This window comes from Lepidochelys kempii, chromosome 23 (assembly GCF_965140265.1).
Source record: "Lepidochelys kempii isolate rLepKem1 chromosome 23, rLepKem1.hap2, whole genome shotgun sequence".
In the NCBI taxonomy this organism is placed as follows: domain Eukaryota; kingdom Metazoa; phylum Chordata; order Testudines; family Cheloniidae; genus Lepidochelys; species Lepidochelys kempii.
In genome coordinates, this window is record NC_133278.1 from 5,272,847 (window position 1) to 5,289,557 (window position 16,711).

Here is a 16,711-nt window from a genome sequence, read left to right on the forward strand (position 1 = left end):
TTATATAGAATATATATTTATGGATATACAAATTTCATACAGTACCAGGATGGATGGACGGACAGACAGACACACACACACAGAGCGCTATGTTAAAAACAACAACAACCAACAGTAATAGTGTACAGGGATGACGAGGACAGAAGCTTCTTAAAAAAAAGAATATCGGGTAGAAATGATTGTTCCTCACAAAAAAAAAAAAATTGTAGCAAAATGGTGAAGATAATAATAATCGTGAGATGCACTAGTACCTGGTGAGAGGAGGGTGGGACAGGAGGCAGTGCCCCAAGATTCAAGTGCCCAGTCTGGGTCCCTCCGCAGATAACCATGGTGCACGGGTGGAGGGAAGGAACCACCGGTGCCACACCGCTGGCTCGCCAGACAGAGCTGACCCCGCCCCCCGGTTTGTTCGTCTTGGACAGCCAGAGAAACCCAACAGGCTCATGGGAGACCAGGGTGCTGGAGGAGCCCATGGGTGCCATGGTGGGGACAACTTTGAGGAGTCACAATGGAAGCTCTGGATTTTGAGGATGAGGAACCGGGGAAGAAGAGAGGACGACAGGGGAGCCGGTCCCAGATGACAACGAAGGCTGAAAAACCACAAAGAGCAGCTTGTTCCGAGGTGGGTCCAAGAGAAGCCAGCTGCTCCAAGGGGTGGGAACCCATTCCAGTGTGGATCTAGAACCTGGAACGCATTCAGATGATGATCTAGAACCCTGGAAGCTCCAAGGGGTGGGAACCCATTCTGATGTGGTTCCAGTTGCACTGTTGAGGATCCAGTTCCAGTGTGGCTCAAGAACCTGGTGGTTTCCTTGCGGGGGGTTCCCATATTGCCAGGGATCAAGAAACTGGCTACTCCATGAGGCAGGGTTCTCATTGAGACATGGATCTAGAATCCAGTAGCTCCATGGCAGGGGAGAGCTTCTATCCCACTGTAGGTCTAGAAACTGGGTACTCCATGGTGGCAGACAGATCCCACTCCAGTGTGGATCCAGAACCCAGTTACTCCATGGAGCAGAAATCCCAGCCTGGCACAGATTTAGAACCGGATTACTCCATCAGGCTGGGATCTGGTTTGGTGTGGATCTGGGACACAGGAGTCCCATTCTGTTGCAGATCGAGAACCTGGTTGTCCTACAGGGGGAGGGATCCTGTCCCATGGTAGATCTGGGCCCAGGCATCCTGTGTAGAGAGGACCCCATACCAAAATGGCTCTCCGGTAGCTCCATAGTGAGATTTGAGGGAGTCTAAAGCCTTCAACCAGTCCAACATACCCGCTCGAACAAACCCCACCAGGCTGGCGGGAAATATGGCCTCAGCTGGCCATGACAGGAGCGGCCACCGCTCCAACGTAGTGAATGTTTACAAAAGTTAAATGCACTTTATTTTTTAATATAAAAGATTCAGCTCGTGGGGTGTTTATCCTCCTGCTGGAAGAGTGATTCAAAAACCAGTGAGACCATTAAATACAGCTGGGGCGAGGCGCACCGGGGTGACGGTCCCGGGCACGCTGGAATCACGCAGCAGGATTTGCTCCTTCTAAAAATATATATTTTTATATATATAAAAATTCTTTCATGTAAAAAATAAGAAGTCAGGTGAGTTGGTTTGTAGTGTCTAGGAGTGAAAGGTGGGGGACCCATGAAATTCAGGGGGAGTAACTAGGGATGACTTTGGGTTTCATTCGTAAGATTCACATGCAGCCCCATCAGTGCCATTCCGGCAGCCTACCCGGGGCAGAAATGGCCCCAATAATCCCCCCCCCACCCCATGCACAAGGGGAGCTGGCATAAGGGTTCTTATCCCTACTCCTGGTATAGAGGGCGGATTGGGGGTGTGGCCGGAGCACACGGCACTGTGGCTATTCGCTGCCCCACAAGGGGCGTGGCAGGGACAGACTATGGGGAACCCCAGGGCAGGACAGGGGAACAGGGAGCCAGGCCCCAGAATTTTCCTCCACCAGAAAACAGTCAGTGGTTCCCGCAGCGACCGACAGGACCTGGGGTCTGATCAGCAGCTGCCCCAGAAACCCCGTTCCCTTAGCACCAAGACCCCGCTGCGCTGCACGGCTCCCACACCCTGCTCTGGGAAGACACTTAGTGTTTCTAGGAAAGGGGGGGGGGAGCAGGGGGAGAAGGGAGCAGCTCATTACCTCAAAGCCCATTAATGCCTGCTTTTGTCCTGCCCCCTCTAAGCCACAACAGCTGACACCCCCTTCCTGAGGGCCTAGGAGCTTGCCTGGCAAGAGCCAGACTCCCTTCTCCCCACCCCGAAGTTTGGAATTGTAGTGTTTGGTCATGGCCCCCCCCCCCAGATGCAGCCTCGGATCCGGCACCTCCCAACTGCCCAGAGCCTTTCAGGCACCCGCGGCGTCAGGGCCCCCTGGCAGCAGGATCCGGGGCAAGGGCTCGGGGATCTACAGATGTCTGAGAGTTTGGATCTGATGCACTGGGGGCAGCGAAGGCATGGAGGGGCCAAGACCTGGCCCCCCAGGAGGCGGCTCCCTGGTCCCATCCCGTGCTCCCCCCTCCCCCCGCCGAGCCTCTTACAAGTCCAGGGGCTCCTCCACCGGCACCGACTGCAGCTGGGTCAGCACCTTCTCGTCCGAGTCGAGGCCCTCGGGATCCAGGGGGTCGCTGCCTGAACTGCCCAGCAGCAGCCCCTCGCCCTCGGGCAGCAGGAGGCCACTCGGCTCTGTGCCGTCCAGCACCTCCACCGCCCCCTTCTCCATCTCGAAGAGCCCCTCGGTGCCAGCCGCTTGCATCTCCATGCCCGCCGAGCCGGGCCACGCTGCCGGCTGAGGCAGCGGGGACAGCACCAGGCCCTCCTGGGGGAAGTTCGAGAGGATGCCAGGCTGGCGGCCAGCCACACCGTCCGCCCCAAAAGCCAAGGCCGGCTGGCCCGCCCCAGCACCCTCGGAGTTCACGGGCCCTGGGATGGGGGCGCTGGTGGCTGTTAGAGGCGCCGTTTCTTGCTTGATGGGCAGGGCCAGGCTGCCAGCGGGGGCGGAGAGCACCGGGGACATGAGCATGGTGGCCGGGAAGGTGGCAGTCAGGATGAGCTTGCCCTGCTGGAGCGTCATGCCGGTGAGGATGGTGCCGCCACCCGGCACTGGGTTCGTCAGGAGGAAGTTCCCTGCAGAGGGGAGAAGAGGGGGGCAGGGGGAACCCATAGGCCTCAGATGGGTAGTGTCATCGTCCCTTGTACAGCTGAGGGGAACAGAGCGGAAAGGACTAGCCCATGGGCACCCAGCAAGTCATCAGCAGAGGTGGCACGAGAACCCAGGAGTCCTGGCTCGCACCCCCTGCTCTAACTACTAGACCCCACTCTCCTCCCAGAACTGGGAACAGAACCCAGGAGTCCTGACTAGAGCAGGAGGGGCTGGGAGCCAGGTCTCCTGGGTTCTATTCTCACTTCTGCCACCAACCTGCTGGGGGACTTGGGTCAGCCCCTCCTGCTCTCCGTGTCTCAGGCTAAAAGGGGCCAGCCTGACCCTCCCCTGAGCCCCAGCTAGCGAGCCCCCAGGCCAGAGACACCCCCCGCCCCCGCACACACAGCCAGTCCTGTACCCGGACCCGCGCTGGAGCAGAGCTTGGAGAGACATGGCGTCTTGGTGGAAGGACTCAGGGACTCCCCCAACCCCCTGGAACCTTGTCCTAGGGTTCAGCGCCCTTCACCCCCCCCAAACACCCACAGCCCCAGGACTCCCTCTGCTTCATCGGTGCTCCAAAATAGTCTCCCCATGGGCCCGGGTCCACACCCCCTCCCCCCAGCCTCTCCCCAGCCCTCAGGTCCTTCCTCTAGAACTTCTCTGACCTCCCCCCACCCTGACCTGCGGGCCAGGGGCCCCCCAGCCCATGCAGCCCCCAAATCCACCTGGCCCGGGCCCCAATCCTCCCCCAGTCATTCCAGCTGCGCCCCCCTGGCCAGGGCAAACGCAGCCAGCCCCTCCCTCCCCCCCCGCCCGTACCTGGCGCACCAGCAGGCAGCTGCAGCGTGGTCACGCCCACGTTGGCATTGATGAGGTGCACGTTGCTCTGCCCCACGGCCCCGCCGGCCGCCTGCGGAGCCCCCACCTTGAGCGGGGCGGCGCTGGCCAGGATCTGGATCGGCCCCACCCCCTGCTGCAGCGTCACCACCTGCGACGTGGGCACCACTTGCGGGAGCGAGAGGAGCTGGGAGCCCTGGGGCACCGACAGCAGCTGCGGGGCGGGGGCCCCCTGGGGCACTGAGTAGACCTGGGTGGGTGAGAGCGGCACCGTCTGGGGAGGGGACAGCACCGGGGTGCCTGGGGCCGGCTGGCACAGGGGCACCACTTGGGAGGGGGGCGAGACCTGGGAGATGGGGATCAGGGGCGGGGCGGGGACGTGGACCACGGCTGGCACCGGGGCAGCCTGAGCTGGCCCCGGGATGGGCGAGGTGAGGGCGGGGAAGGACAGCAGGGGAGAGCCCTGGAGGAGCGGGGTAGCAGCCGGGGGAGGCGACGTCACGGGCAGGGCCTGGCCAGGCTGAGAACTGGGCACCACGTGGGAGAGGGGGACGATCTGGGAGCCGGAGGCCACCGGCTGGGGGAGCGCCGGGGCCGGGCAGGGGGCTTCCTCGCCCGACGGCACCACCTGGGGCACTGAGCTGGCCGGCGCGGGAAGCAGCACCCCCTTCGGGTCGGACACGGCTGGGGGAAGGAACGTGGGCACCTCGGACAGGGCCCCGACCGCCTGGCTCTCCTCTGTCTTCACCTCCAAGGTGCCCGGGCTGAATACCAGAGAGGGCAGTGACTCGCCGGCTTCCGCCTTGATGTCAGGCCTGGCCGAGGCGGCCGGTGGCGACTCCAGGCCAGTGCTGGTTGGGGTCTTGGACCCCGCCAGGGCGGCGCCGTTGAGGAGCACGGGCGGGGTGGGCGCCACAGGGCTCAGGGTGATGGTCTGGCTGTCGCCCAGCGCCAGCCCGTTGATGAGCACCCCGCCTGGCGCCTGGAGCACGGAGCTGCTGTTCAGCAGCATGGCCTGCGGGCCGGCCGTGGTGATGAAGTTGCCGTTGAGCAGGATGGATGAGGCCCCGGCGGGCGCCGGCAAGAAGAGGTTCCCCGAGGCGCTGGCCCCATCCGGCCCGGCGGGCGTCCCCACGGCCAGCTCAGTCTCCTCCAGCCCCCGGCTCGACTCGTCCTCCGTGCTGGGGTTCCCGTCCGACTCGCTGCCAGGAGAGAGGGACTGTCAGGGGCGGGGGGTTAGCCGGAGCTGTCATCCCCCTCTAGCTGCAGCCTCTGCCCCCACCATAAAGGGGCCTGATATCCAGAGAGTAATGAGAGATAGCATGGCCCAGTGGGTAGAGCAGCCAACTGGGCCTTCAGAGACTGGCGTTCTAATCCCAGCTCTGGCTTGCTAGGTGAGTGCCTTCCTCACCCCATGCCTCAGTTTCCCCACTGTATAGTCAGTCTGCCAGCTCCTGGGGGCAGGGCCTGAGCCGGGTTAGGATCTTTTGGGCCAGTGAGTTTGACAGCGTTGAAAGCTCCTGACCCCCCTGCCTCCCGACGGCTCAGTTACCTCGTGACACAAACCTACCTGGGGTCCGCAGGCTGCACCACAAGTAGGAAAGTTCCCCAGCAACCCAGGAGTTCCCCACCCCCCGGCAGAGTCCCAGCAGGACTGATTCCAGCCAGAGGGGGGTCCTCCAAGCCCACATGGCCAGAGCCGGAGACCCCGCAACTCTACTACCTACATCACAGGCCATGAACTAGATCCCCAGCTGGGGTCAATCATCCTCGCTCCATTGGAGTCTCTGGGGCTGCGCTGATCTCCCTCAGCCAAGGCTCTGGCCCCACAGATCTACGGAAGGCAGCAGAGATCCAGCGCTAAATTCGTTGCGGGGTCTCAGAGTCGTCACCCCCCCACCCCCAGCAGTCGGGCATCGGCCTCCCCACACCACGCGGCAGGGATACAAAGAGCTGCGACACAGAGATCCAGCCGTCCCAGGCCACGTCTCCAGCTCCGTGGGTTTGCACCAGGCCCCAGCCTCCCCGGACCCAGCTTCCCTAGGCCCCAGCCGGGGGAGGACACCAGCACCGGCTGGAAGGTGAAATCACCAGGATGCCAGAGAGCTGGGGGTGGAGGAAGGGGGGGTCTCATATTTCACAACAAAGGGAGAGAGTTGGGAACAGCCCCCCTTCCCCTCATGGGGAGAGATGGAAGACACCAAGTCAAGACACCTCTCCACACACTTCTTGTACTGAGGGTGTATCGGGTAAGGGCCTGTCCCCCACCACCACTCTTCCCCCCGGGAGCGGTGTGGGGAGGGGGCGCTTCTCTTGCCATGGGTCCCAGCACTGTGGGGGGATGAGTTGGGTGCATATGGTTTGGGGATGCACCTAGCTCTCACTGCAGGGTCCCAGCACTATGGAGAGGTGGGTTAAGGTGTGCATGGTTTGGGGGTGCACCTTGCTCTCATGGGGGGAGTCAGAGCATTGTGGGGGATGGGTCAGGGTGCATAGGATTTCGGGGTGCATCTAACTTTCTCTGGGGGCTCCCAGCACTGACTTCTGACCCTGTAGGGGGAGATGTTTATGAATATGTGGGGGCTGCCAACACCTCTTATTGGGGTTGCTGGCCTGTCCCTGGGGAGAGATGGGAGGGGTGCATGGGGTTTTGGGGTGCACCCTCCCAGCTCCTCTCCTGCCCAGGGATGAGATCTGGGGAGGGAAGCTGTCCCTCTTGCTGAGTGGTCCCAGTCCAAAATGGGGTCTGCCTGGGTGATTTGGAGGTGCTGTTGCAGGGCTCTTCCTGTGTCTATTACTGGGTGCCCTCCTGCCGCAGGGGCTGTGTTATTTTGCGGGGTCCCTCCAGAATCCTGGGGCTTCCCAGCCCCTCTCATCAAAAGAGATTCTTCCTTTCCCTGGGGACACATCTTCAAAGTTCCTATAGGTTCTTGGGGTCCCTCTTTCCCTGCAGCAGGATGAGATATTGGGGTATCTCCTCACATCTAGCTGAGGATGCCTGCAGAGGGGGGGTTCCTCTTGCTAGGGTTCCCTTCACCCTATAAGGGGACGCTGGCAAGAGGTCAAGGTCCATCCTCCAACCTCCTTTGGAGGTCCCTGCAGGGGGTGCCTATGGGATCCAAAGAGGGGGTGAATAGGATTGAGGGGGGATCCTTCCAGGGGGAGCTGAATAGGATCTTTGGGGTGTGTAGGATCAGGTTGGGGTGCTTGCAGGAGAGGGCTGTATAGGATGGGGTGCCTGCAGAGGGGAATCTGGGGTGTATAGGATCTGGGGGGGCCCCCAGAGGGAAAATTTATAGGTTCTAAGAGTTGTAGGCTCTGGGGGGTCCTAGCAGAAGAGGGTGTATAGAATCTGGGGCTGTCCCTGCAGGGGGGGGTTGTATAATATTGGTGTGTAGGGGGGGGTGTCGTTGCAGAGGTGTAGGCTCTGGGGGCTGCATAGGATCCAGAAAGGTCCCTGAAGAGGGAAGATGTACAGGATCTCCGGAGTACAGGGCCCCAGAAATGCCGGCTGCAGAGAGGGGGCTTTACAGGCTTTCGAAGTGGGGGCGGGAGCGAACAGAGTGAGCTGCAAAGTCTCGGGGTGGGGGGGTGTTTCTCTCATGGGAAGTGGGGGTGCTGCATGGGAAGTGTTCCCTGCAAAATTTTCCCCTACTGGGCTCTCAAGGGAGAGGGTGTCCCGCACCCGCAGAGGGAGGAAGTTCCTGTGCGGGGCTCTCGGGGGAGGGGAGCTCTGGCCAGGCTCTCAGGGGATCCCTGCAAGTGTGGGGCCTGTCGGCGGGTGGGGGGATACGGGCTCTGGTTCCCCGCAGAGGAGGGGGCCTGTCCGGGCTCCTGGGGGGGGGGCGCTCGAGTTCCCCGCAGAGGGGGGGGGCTGTCCAGGCTCCCGGGGGGGGGGAGGCCTCGGGTTCCCCGCAGAAGCTGAGGAGGGGCTGTCCGGGCTCCTGGGGGGGGCGCTCGAGTTCCCCGCAGAGGGGGGGGGCTGTCCAGGCTCCCGGGGGGGGGGAGGCCTCGGGTTCCCCGCAGAAGCTGAGGAGGGGCTGTCCGGGCTCGAGGGGGGGGGCTGTCCAGGCTCCCGGCGGGGGGGGCGGGTTCCTCGCAGAGGCTGGGGGGGGGGGCTGTCTGGGCGCGCGGGAGGGGGCGGGTTCCTCGCAGAGGCTGGCGGGGGGGCTGTCCGGGCTCCCGGGGGGGGATGTCTGGGCTCGCGGGGGGGGAGGCGGGTTCCCCGCAGAGGCTGGGGGGGGCTGTCCGGGCTCCCAGGGGGGGATGTCTGGGCTCGCGGGGGGGGGGAGGCGGGTTCCCCGCAGAGGCTGCGGGGGGTGGGGGGCTATCCGTTCTCTGGGGGAGTCCGGTCTGGAGGGGGGGGATCCCCTCCCCCCTTTACCTCTTGCTGGGGGTGCCGGCGCCTCCCCCGCTGCGGTCCCGCTGCCGCCGGTTCTTGAACCAGTTGCTGACCTGGGTGAGCGAGAGGCCGGTGTCGCGGGCCAGGCGCCGCTTCTGCTCGGGGCTGGGGTAGCGGCTGCGGCCGTAGGAGTCGCGCAGGGCGGCCCGCGAGCGGCGCTTGAAGCAGTACACCGTCTCCTCGCCGTCCCAGATGGTGCTGGGCAGCGGGAACTTCTTGCGCAGCCGGTACTTGTCCACCGCGCCCAGCGCCCGGCCCCGGGCCGCCTCGGCCTCGCGGTAGCGGGGCGCGCAGGTAGAGGTCCTGGAGGAAGGGGTGGTGCGGGGCGGCGAAGGGCCGGCTCTGCACCAGCCGGTACAGCTCCCCGAAGTCGCCGCGCTGGAAGGCCAGCAGCGCCCGCGCCTTGGCCAGGCTCTCCCCGCCCGCCGCCGCCGCCGGCTCCGGCTCCGGCTCGGCCGGCAGCGAGCCCAGGAAGCGGCCCAGCCGGCCCGGGTCGCCGGCCTGCAGCAGCGCCTCGCACACGCACGACACTTGCTCCGGGGAGAAGCGCGGCGGGGCGGCCGGCGGCGGGGAGCCCGCGGGGGCGGGGGCGGCGGCGGCCGGCGGCGGGGAAGGGGGGGCGGCCGCTAAAGTTGGCAGAAGTTGGCGGGACTCGCCTGCCGGCGGGAGCGGGGACGGCGGCGGCGGCGGCGGCTGGGGGGCCCCCCCCGGGCCGCGGCCGGGCGCGGCGGGATCCGCAGGGAAGGAAGCCATGTTCGGGGCTCGGGTGCCTCCTCCCCCGCCCTGCCCCCCCCCCGCGTCCCCTCCCCCTCTGTTCTTCTTTTCCCCCCCCTCCCCGCGTCGCCGCCCCCCCAATCCTCGACCCCCCCCCTCCCCAGTCCCCCCTTCTCACTTGCCCCCTCCCGCCCCTTCCCCAGCCTCCCGTCACTCCCCGGGCTCCGCCCCCTGCCCCTCGGCTCCGCCCCCTCTTCCTCCACTTCCAAAGCGCCAGCCTGGCTTGTCCCGTTCACACACAAAGGGAGCGTCGCCAAAAAACAGCTTCCTTCCTCCCCCCGCCTCCCGGCCAGCTCTGCCCGCCGTCCCCGGCCCCCTTCCTCCCGGCGCCGCCCCCGCCACTTTGCAAAAGTTTCCAAACACGTTGCCACGCGGGGAGGGGGGCGGATCCCGGGGCGCTCGCGCCGCTTGGCCAAAGTTGGCGAGTGCCTGCAGGAGCCTGCTGGTGGGATGCGGCTCCTTCCCCCCCCGCCCCGGGGCCTAGCGAGCCGCGCCCTCCCCCGCCGGGCGCAGGGAGACGCGGCTGCTCAGCGGGAGGCCAAGCCTGGGCAGGCGACGGGCCGCAGCCAGCGCGGGGGAGGGGGCAGGGCCGTTGTTGTCCGGCCTCGGGGTCGGGGTGGGCAGCGCCTGCCCTCCCCTGGGCTTTCTGGGCCCGGGGGAGCTGGGGGGAGGGTCTGGGTGCGGGGAGCCAGGAGCGGGCCTGGGAGGAGCAGAGCCGGGGACTGGGGGGGCTGGGAGCAGACCCGGGGGCTGGGTGCGGGGGGGGGGGGGCGGTGTCCATGGCGAACCCACCCTCGGGACTATTCTGAGCCTGGTGACTGCTCAGGCCACCATCCGGGGCTCCAGTCGGGGCTGAAAGCGTCTCCCCAGCAAAAGGTGGCTCCGAAGTTTTGCCCTTATAACCCCCCCCCACACCCTTCCCCTGCCACCCCCAACCCCCCTCCTCCCCAATGTCTTGCCATTTCGGTGGGGCCCCGCGGGTGGAGCTGCGCTGGGGCCCGGTTGCAGGGATGTCACTGCGGCGGGCTGGGCTGGGGCTAGTTGAGCTGGGGCCGGCAGAAAGAGAAGGAGAATCTGGGGTGTACCCCCCCCCGGGAGCCCGGACAGCCCCCCTCCTGCGGGGAACCCGAGGCCCCCCCCGGGAGCCCGGACAGCCCCCCTCCTGCGGGGAACCCGAGGCCCCCCCCCGGGAGCCCGGACAGCCCCCCTCCTGCGGGGAACCCGAGGCCCCCCCCGGGAGCCCGGACAGCCCCCCTCCTGCGGGGAACCCGAGGCCCCCCCCCGGGAGCCCGGACAGCCCCCCTCCTCTGCGGGGAACCCGAGCCCATATCTCCCCCCCGGGAGCCCGGACCGCCCCTCTCCTCTGCGGGGAACCCGAGCCCATATCCCCCCACCCACCGACAGCCCGGACAGCCCCCACACTTGCAGGGATCCCCTGAGAGCCTGGCCAGAGCTCCCCTCCCCCGAGAGCCCCGCACAGGAACCTCCTCCCTCTGCGGGTGCGGGACACCCTCTCCCTTGGGAGCCCGGTAGGGGAAAATTTTGCAGGGAACACTTCCCATGCAGCACCCCCACTTCCCATAAGAGAAACACCCCCCCCCCGGAGACTTTGCAGCTCACTCTGTTCGCTCTCGCCCCCACTTCGAAAGCCTGTAAAGCCCCATCTCTGCAGCCGGCGTTTCTGGGGCCCTGTACTCCGGAGATCCTGTACATCTTCCCTCTTCAGGGACCTCTCTGGATCCTATGCAGCCCCCAGAGCCTACACCTCTGCAACGACACCCCCCCTACACACCAATATTATACAACCCCCCCCCTGCAGGGACAGCCCCAGATTCTATACACCCTCTTCTGCTAGGACCCCCCAGAGCCTATAACTCTTAGAACCTATAAATTTTCCCTTTGGGGGCCCCCCCAGATCCTATACACCCCAGATTCTCCTCCCAGGGCAGTGGGTGCGGCAGCGGTTGGTATGGACAATGGAAGAGCCATGGGCTCGGCTGGGGGTTCCCCCACAGCCAATCTCCTGCCCTGCTCCTCACAGTGCCCCCTACTGAGCCAGCCCAGGGCTGGAGTAGCCAGGAGCTCATAAGAACGGTCAGACCAAAGGTCCATCTAGCCCAGTGTCCTGTCTTCCGACAGTGGCCAATGCCAGGTGCCCCAGAAGGAAGGAAAAGGTCATCATCAAGTGATCCATCCCCTGTTGCCCATTCCCAGCTTCTGGCAAACAGAGGCTAGGGACACCATCCCTTCCCATCCTGGCTAATAGCCCTTGATGGACCTTTCCTCCATGAACTTATCTAGTTCTTTTTTGTTATAGTCTTGGCCTTCACAACATCCTCTGGCAAGGAGTTCCACAGGTTGACTGTGCGTTGTGTAAAGAAATATCCCCTTTTGTTTGTTTTAAACCTGCTGCCTACTAATTTCATTTCGTGCCCCCCCCACACGCAGCCAGCGCCTCTGACCCACTCCCTACAGTGTGGTTGATGTGTGTGGGATGTGGTTGTTGGCGTGTGGGTGGCTGTATCCGTTCCTGAGTGAGGCTGTTTTGGTGCTTGTGCGGGGTTGTCAGTGTGTTCAGGTGCTACAGTGGGTGGTCAGTGCAGGTCAATTGTACGTGTCAATTGTGCTTGTCACTTGTATCAGGCTGTGGTTGTGGGGTTGTGTGTGTGTGTCACTGTGGTTGTGGGTTTGTGTCTCTCCGCCCCCCACATCCCCAGGCTCTGACTGCCCCATGGCTGGGTCCCCCAAGCATTGGTCACCCCTGGGGGTGGCATTGGGGTCCCAGGGTGGGTTTCAGGGTGGAGATGTTTCGAACAGCTGGGTTGGGAGAGGGCCGGGTTGGGAGCCCAGAGAGGACGGGGTGGGCCAGTCCTGGGGACAGACAGGAACAGCTGCCTGGCACGGACGGGGTGGGAAGCAGCCACCATGGCTTAATACCCGTGCCCGGGGTCAGGTTACCAGCCATGCCCCCCCTTGGCTTGCTGGACAGCCCCAGCCCATGGGGGCAGGCGGGGACAGCAGGGGTCCATGGGGCTGGGGTAGCAGAAGAGGGGTTAGCAACGTACACAGCTCTGCTGGTGCCCCTCACTCCCAACCTGCAGGCCCCTGCTAGCCCAGCCCTGGGTCCCCCCCCCTCCTCCCGCCCCAGTTCTACCAGGGTCCATGGCAAAGGCAGCCCTTGCAAAGCCCTCCGCTCCCGGGGAGCGGCTGAGCCTATGGGACGTCTCAGCCCACCCCTAGAGAGCTGGGGCCACACAGAGCGGGCCTGGGCCCCTGAGGCTGGGGCTGCACGTCCCAGCCGGGCTCTGGCTAGAGGGAGCCCAGTGGCCGCTGCCCTGTCCCTGGGGGTGTCAGCTGTGCAGACCCAGCGGTGGAGGGTGCCATGGACAGGAGGGGGCAGCCAGGGGGCGGGGGGAGCTCTAATCCGCTGTCCTCTGCTGGGCAGGATCAGAATTGCCCATCAGCGTGTCATAGACCCTCCCTGCAGCTGGGATTCTCTGGCTTGGGGTGGGGGCTGGCAGAGGCTGGGTGCTCTCCTCACTCTTGCCTCCAAGGGCCAGAAGTAAATCAGGCCCAGATCCACCAAAGTCGTCTCCCCCCCCACAAAAAAAATTGCCCACCCCCCGGGGTCATTGATCACCCCCTCCAGAGAGACTCGCAGCACCATGTGGGCCTGGGCGAGCACCAGGGCCTGTATCCAAGCACCCAGCCTTCAGCCGGGGAGTGAGACACGGGCGGAACCTGGGACTCAGGTGTGGGCTCCCCCCACAGCCAGCTCCTGCCCCGTTCCCCACAGCGCCCCCTGCTGGGAGAGTCCGGGGCTGGAGTAACTGGAGGCTCCTGCCCTGCTCCTCACAGCACCCCCTGCTGGGAGCGCTGGAGAACACGGTGCACTGGAGTGTTTTTGTCCATCCTGGCGATGTAGCCGGAGAACCTGCCATGCGGCCTTTGAATCTAACGGGTGACTGGAGGCTGGCCAGGCCTTGTGGGACGGTGACATTTCACACATAGTCAGACCACGTTATGCCTATTTGGCACAGTATGTCTGGAAAGCCTCCAGGCGCTCCAGGTCTGCCTGTGTAGGGGCCAGGTTTCTGACCGTACAGCAGTCTAGGGAGAACACAGGTTTGATGGACCCTGACCTTGGTCTCAGTGCAAAGACAGTCTTGCGTCCGCAGTGAGACCTGGACTCATGTAGGAGGTGGCAAGACCTCTTGGTGGGGGAGCGTCCCGTTCGCTGCGACCGGTTGAACTCTCGGTAGATGAACTCATAGAATGTCAGGGTTGGAAGGGACCTCAGGAGGTATCTAGTCCAACCCCCTGCTCAAAGCAGGGCCAATCCCCAATTTTTGCCCCAGATCTCTAAATGGCCTGCTCAAGGATTGAACTCACAATCCTGGGTTTAGCAGGCCAATGCTCAAACCTCTGAGCTATCCCTCCCCCCAACTCATCCCCCTTCTCCATGGCGCTCAACCCCACCTGAACCCGGGGTTCTGCTGGCCCAGCTCCCAGGTCTGGATCTTCATCTTCTGCCCGGAGACGTCTGACCCCAGACGTCTGACCCCACAGTGTGGTGGGTGGGGCTGAAATTGTTTGACTTCCCCACCAGCCAGGCAGCGCCCGGTCGGTGAACACGTCTTGACCAGCCTTGATTCCGATGGGTGGCCCGGCAAGTCCTACTAGCCAGTCGCCAGCTCGACAGAACTGGGCCGGGGGGGGGGGGGGGACACGTCCCTGCTGCGCCCCAAGGGTTGTGTAGAAACATGGTGAGAGCCCGGAGCCGGGGCATGTTCCGGTACGGGTGTGAAAATCACGCGCCAGATTTAGCAGAACACCTGGGGCACCAGCTCCTTTCACTGCCAGGCGAAGTGCTGAGCGGGCGACCGAATCCAGAGCCACTGTGTGGTGGCTATTTGCCCCATAAAGCAGGCGGTTAAATTCTCGGTGCGGCTCTGTCAAGTAGCGGCTGCGTCCCACCGGGCAGAACGTGAGCAAAGCCTGTCCCAGGGCCCGGGGACCATGAGATCGGCCTGTAGCTGCCCCACTCGGGGCGACAGCCTCTGCCTACTGTGATGCTGCCTGTCCGTTCTGCTGGCACTTTGCTTAGTGCCTGACGCAGGCCGATGGTTGGGTGCCGCTGGGCTGCAATAGCTGCCAGGTCAGCCACACGGCCAGTCTCGCCTTCTCGCACGATGCTGGATCACGGCTCCTCCCTGGGGCCGCAGCCCTGTGGTTTGCCGGGTCCTGTAGCCGCAGGCCCGTGGCTCAGAAGGAGCCGCCTGGCATCGGGATGGAGGTCTGGGATGGCTATGCCTGGCTCTGAAGTCAGGACGCAGGGGCAGGCTGTCGCGTCCTCCGCCGCCCTGGCCCCAGGGTGGGCACACCCAGCCCGGGGCGCTGGGCTGTCAAACGCTCCGGTACCAGGCACTGCCCCGAGATCCCTGGGATTGAGCCGGAGCTGGGAATCTGCAATGCCGGGTGTGAGGTGGTTGCTCCGCGGAGGCCACGGGCCGCAGTAGGCGACGATGGTCTCTGTAACCCACCCGTGCCAGGGCTTTCCCGGGCACCGACTGGGAGCCATTTCCACTGCTGCGGGGGGGGGGGGGTGTCAGGGTTCACCGCTTCTTTCCCACCTGCTGCAGCCCCAGTCAGCCTGGTGCTGGGCATAGGGTGGGTGAGGAGCTGGTGCGCAATCAAGCTGCCTCCGAGTGGGACAGCTCAGTGCCAGGGAAGGCGGGCACTGATGGGACAAGAGGGGACCCAGGTCGGGCACCAGGGGAGCAGATATCCCAGTGCGGGGGTGGGGTCTGGCCTGGCAGGTGGTGTTGGGGGGAATCGCAGGAGTAGACAAAGGCTCAGGTGAGGTGGTGGCAGCTGGGCTTAGAGACCTGCCCGCCTGGCACACGCTCCCTGGCCAAGGCCTCGGCTGGGGCAGATTTCACCTGCTGCTCCAGCCCGGTCGTTTGTAGGGCCCAGTGTCCGGCCTGTGTTTGTAACCAGCAAAGGTGGGGACTTCCAAGGCTGCGAGCTTCCTTGGAGCAGTGCCGGCCCCTCAGGCCAATGGAGAGCCTGGAGTCCCAGTGCAGCACCCGATGCACCAAGCGCCAGTGCCAGGGTTCGCACGCAGCCCCATGGGCAGCACCCCGTGCCAAGGAAAGGAGCTGTGAAAGCTCCTAGGGAGTCAGGAGAGGGGGATCAGCCCCTCCCCATCCCCTTGAGGCCCACGCTGCCTCGTCTAACCCCCTGCCCGCCCCTCACAAGGGATAAGCCTGAGCTAGGGCGCCGTCTTGTGGCTGATTGTAGAACTGCAGATATGCGAGACGCCCATGATAGGTATGCAGGGGAGTGCGCTGCCTAGTGGTTAGAGCGGGAGGGGGCTGGGAGCCAGGACTCCTGGCACCCCCTTCCCCCCACACTGCCCCCTTCCCCCAAACCCCGACATTGCCCCCTTCTCCCCCAAACCCACACTGCCCCTTCCCCCCACACCCAACACTTCCCCTTCCCTCCACACTGCCCCTTCTCCCCCAAACCCCGACACTGCCCCTTCCCCCCACACTCCTCCTTCTCCCCCAAACCCCGGGGGGCAGGTCCCACAGCAGTTGCAAGGCCGGGGAGTGAGCTCTGGTGGCCCGGGCTTTAAGGGAGCTGGGGAGCCTGCAATTCCCCCGAAGGGCACAGGGGGGCACTGTTGCTGCAGGGGAAGGGGCAGGGTGGGTCAGGCGTTGCGGCCTGAACTGTGCACCCGGGTTACAGGGTTAGCACCCTGCTCTGTCCCTCGGGGGGCAGCCTAGGGTGTGAGCCCTCCTCCGCCCTGGTTCTATCCCCAGCTCTGGCAGGGGAGTGGGGTCTAGTGGTTAGAGCAGGGGGCTGGGAGCCAGGACTCCTGGGTTGTGGGTTCCATCCCCAGCGTATCTCCACAAGATAAGCATGAGATTATTTAGCTGTGCCCCCTCCTCTCCCTCCCTGCTGGTTAAAACTCGGAGCCTCCAAAGCCCAGCACCAGCATTCAGAGCTGGGCCTCCCCACGAACTCCTGAGCAGCACCCCCCAGCCTGCTGCATTGCGTCTCCCTGAGCGCCTGCTGCTCAGAGCAGCTGGGGGGCTATTTTTACTCTGGCCCTGCCCTTGCCCAGCCCCCCTGCACCTGCTGGGATCCTGTGGTGTGCGGGTGTCGCTCTGCCCAGGGGGTGCGGCTGGGCACACACATTCTGGGCTGCCAGCCCCACCCTGGCAGCCAGCCTTGACATGAACCCTGGGCAAAATCCTCCCATGTTCTGGGAACCAAGGGGGCAGCCCTGTCTCGACGCCCTGGGCTGTGTGGGTCATCTCATGTCCCATGGCCCAGGGCAGGTTCAGAGTTGACTGAGGGCAAATTGGAGCGTGACTCGATCCGTCTCTTAGCCCAGGGACGAAGAAGAGGGCACAGGGTAGGTCTGTAATGCCGTGCCTGGGAGACTGGGGGCTTCTGCTTCCCCCGTCTCAGAGCACAAGAAAAAGGGGACAGTCAGTGAAACCAAACGGTGGCAAATTCCAAAGCAATGAAAGGAA

The 16,711-nt window shown here is 64.3% G+C and overlaps 2 protein-coding genes across 2 annotated transcripts in view; one reads left to right on the plus strand and one right to left on the minus strand.

The window, feature by feature from the left end:
- Window positions 1-9,143, minus strand: SIX5 (SIX homeobox 5). The gene is given in 4 exon segments (XM_073322397.1): window positions 1-3,135; window positions 3,971-5,190; window positions 8,373-8,674; window positions 8,676-9,143. Coding segments are annotated over 4 exon segments (2,580 nt in total). The 3' UTR covers window positions 1-2,545.
- Window positions 6,177-16,711, plus strand: part of DMPK (DM1 protein kinase) — a 44,229-nt gene continuing 33,694 nt past the window's right edge. The window contains exon 1 of the mRNA XM_073321386.1: window positions 6,177-6,237. The gene's annotated coding sequence lies outside the window, so the exon portion shown is untranslated. The remainder of the gene's footprint in view (window positions 6,238-16,711) is intronic.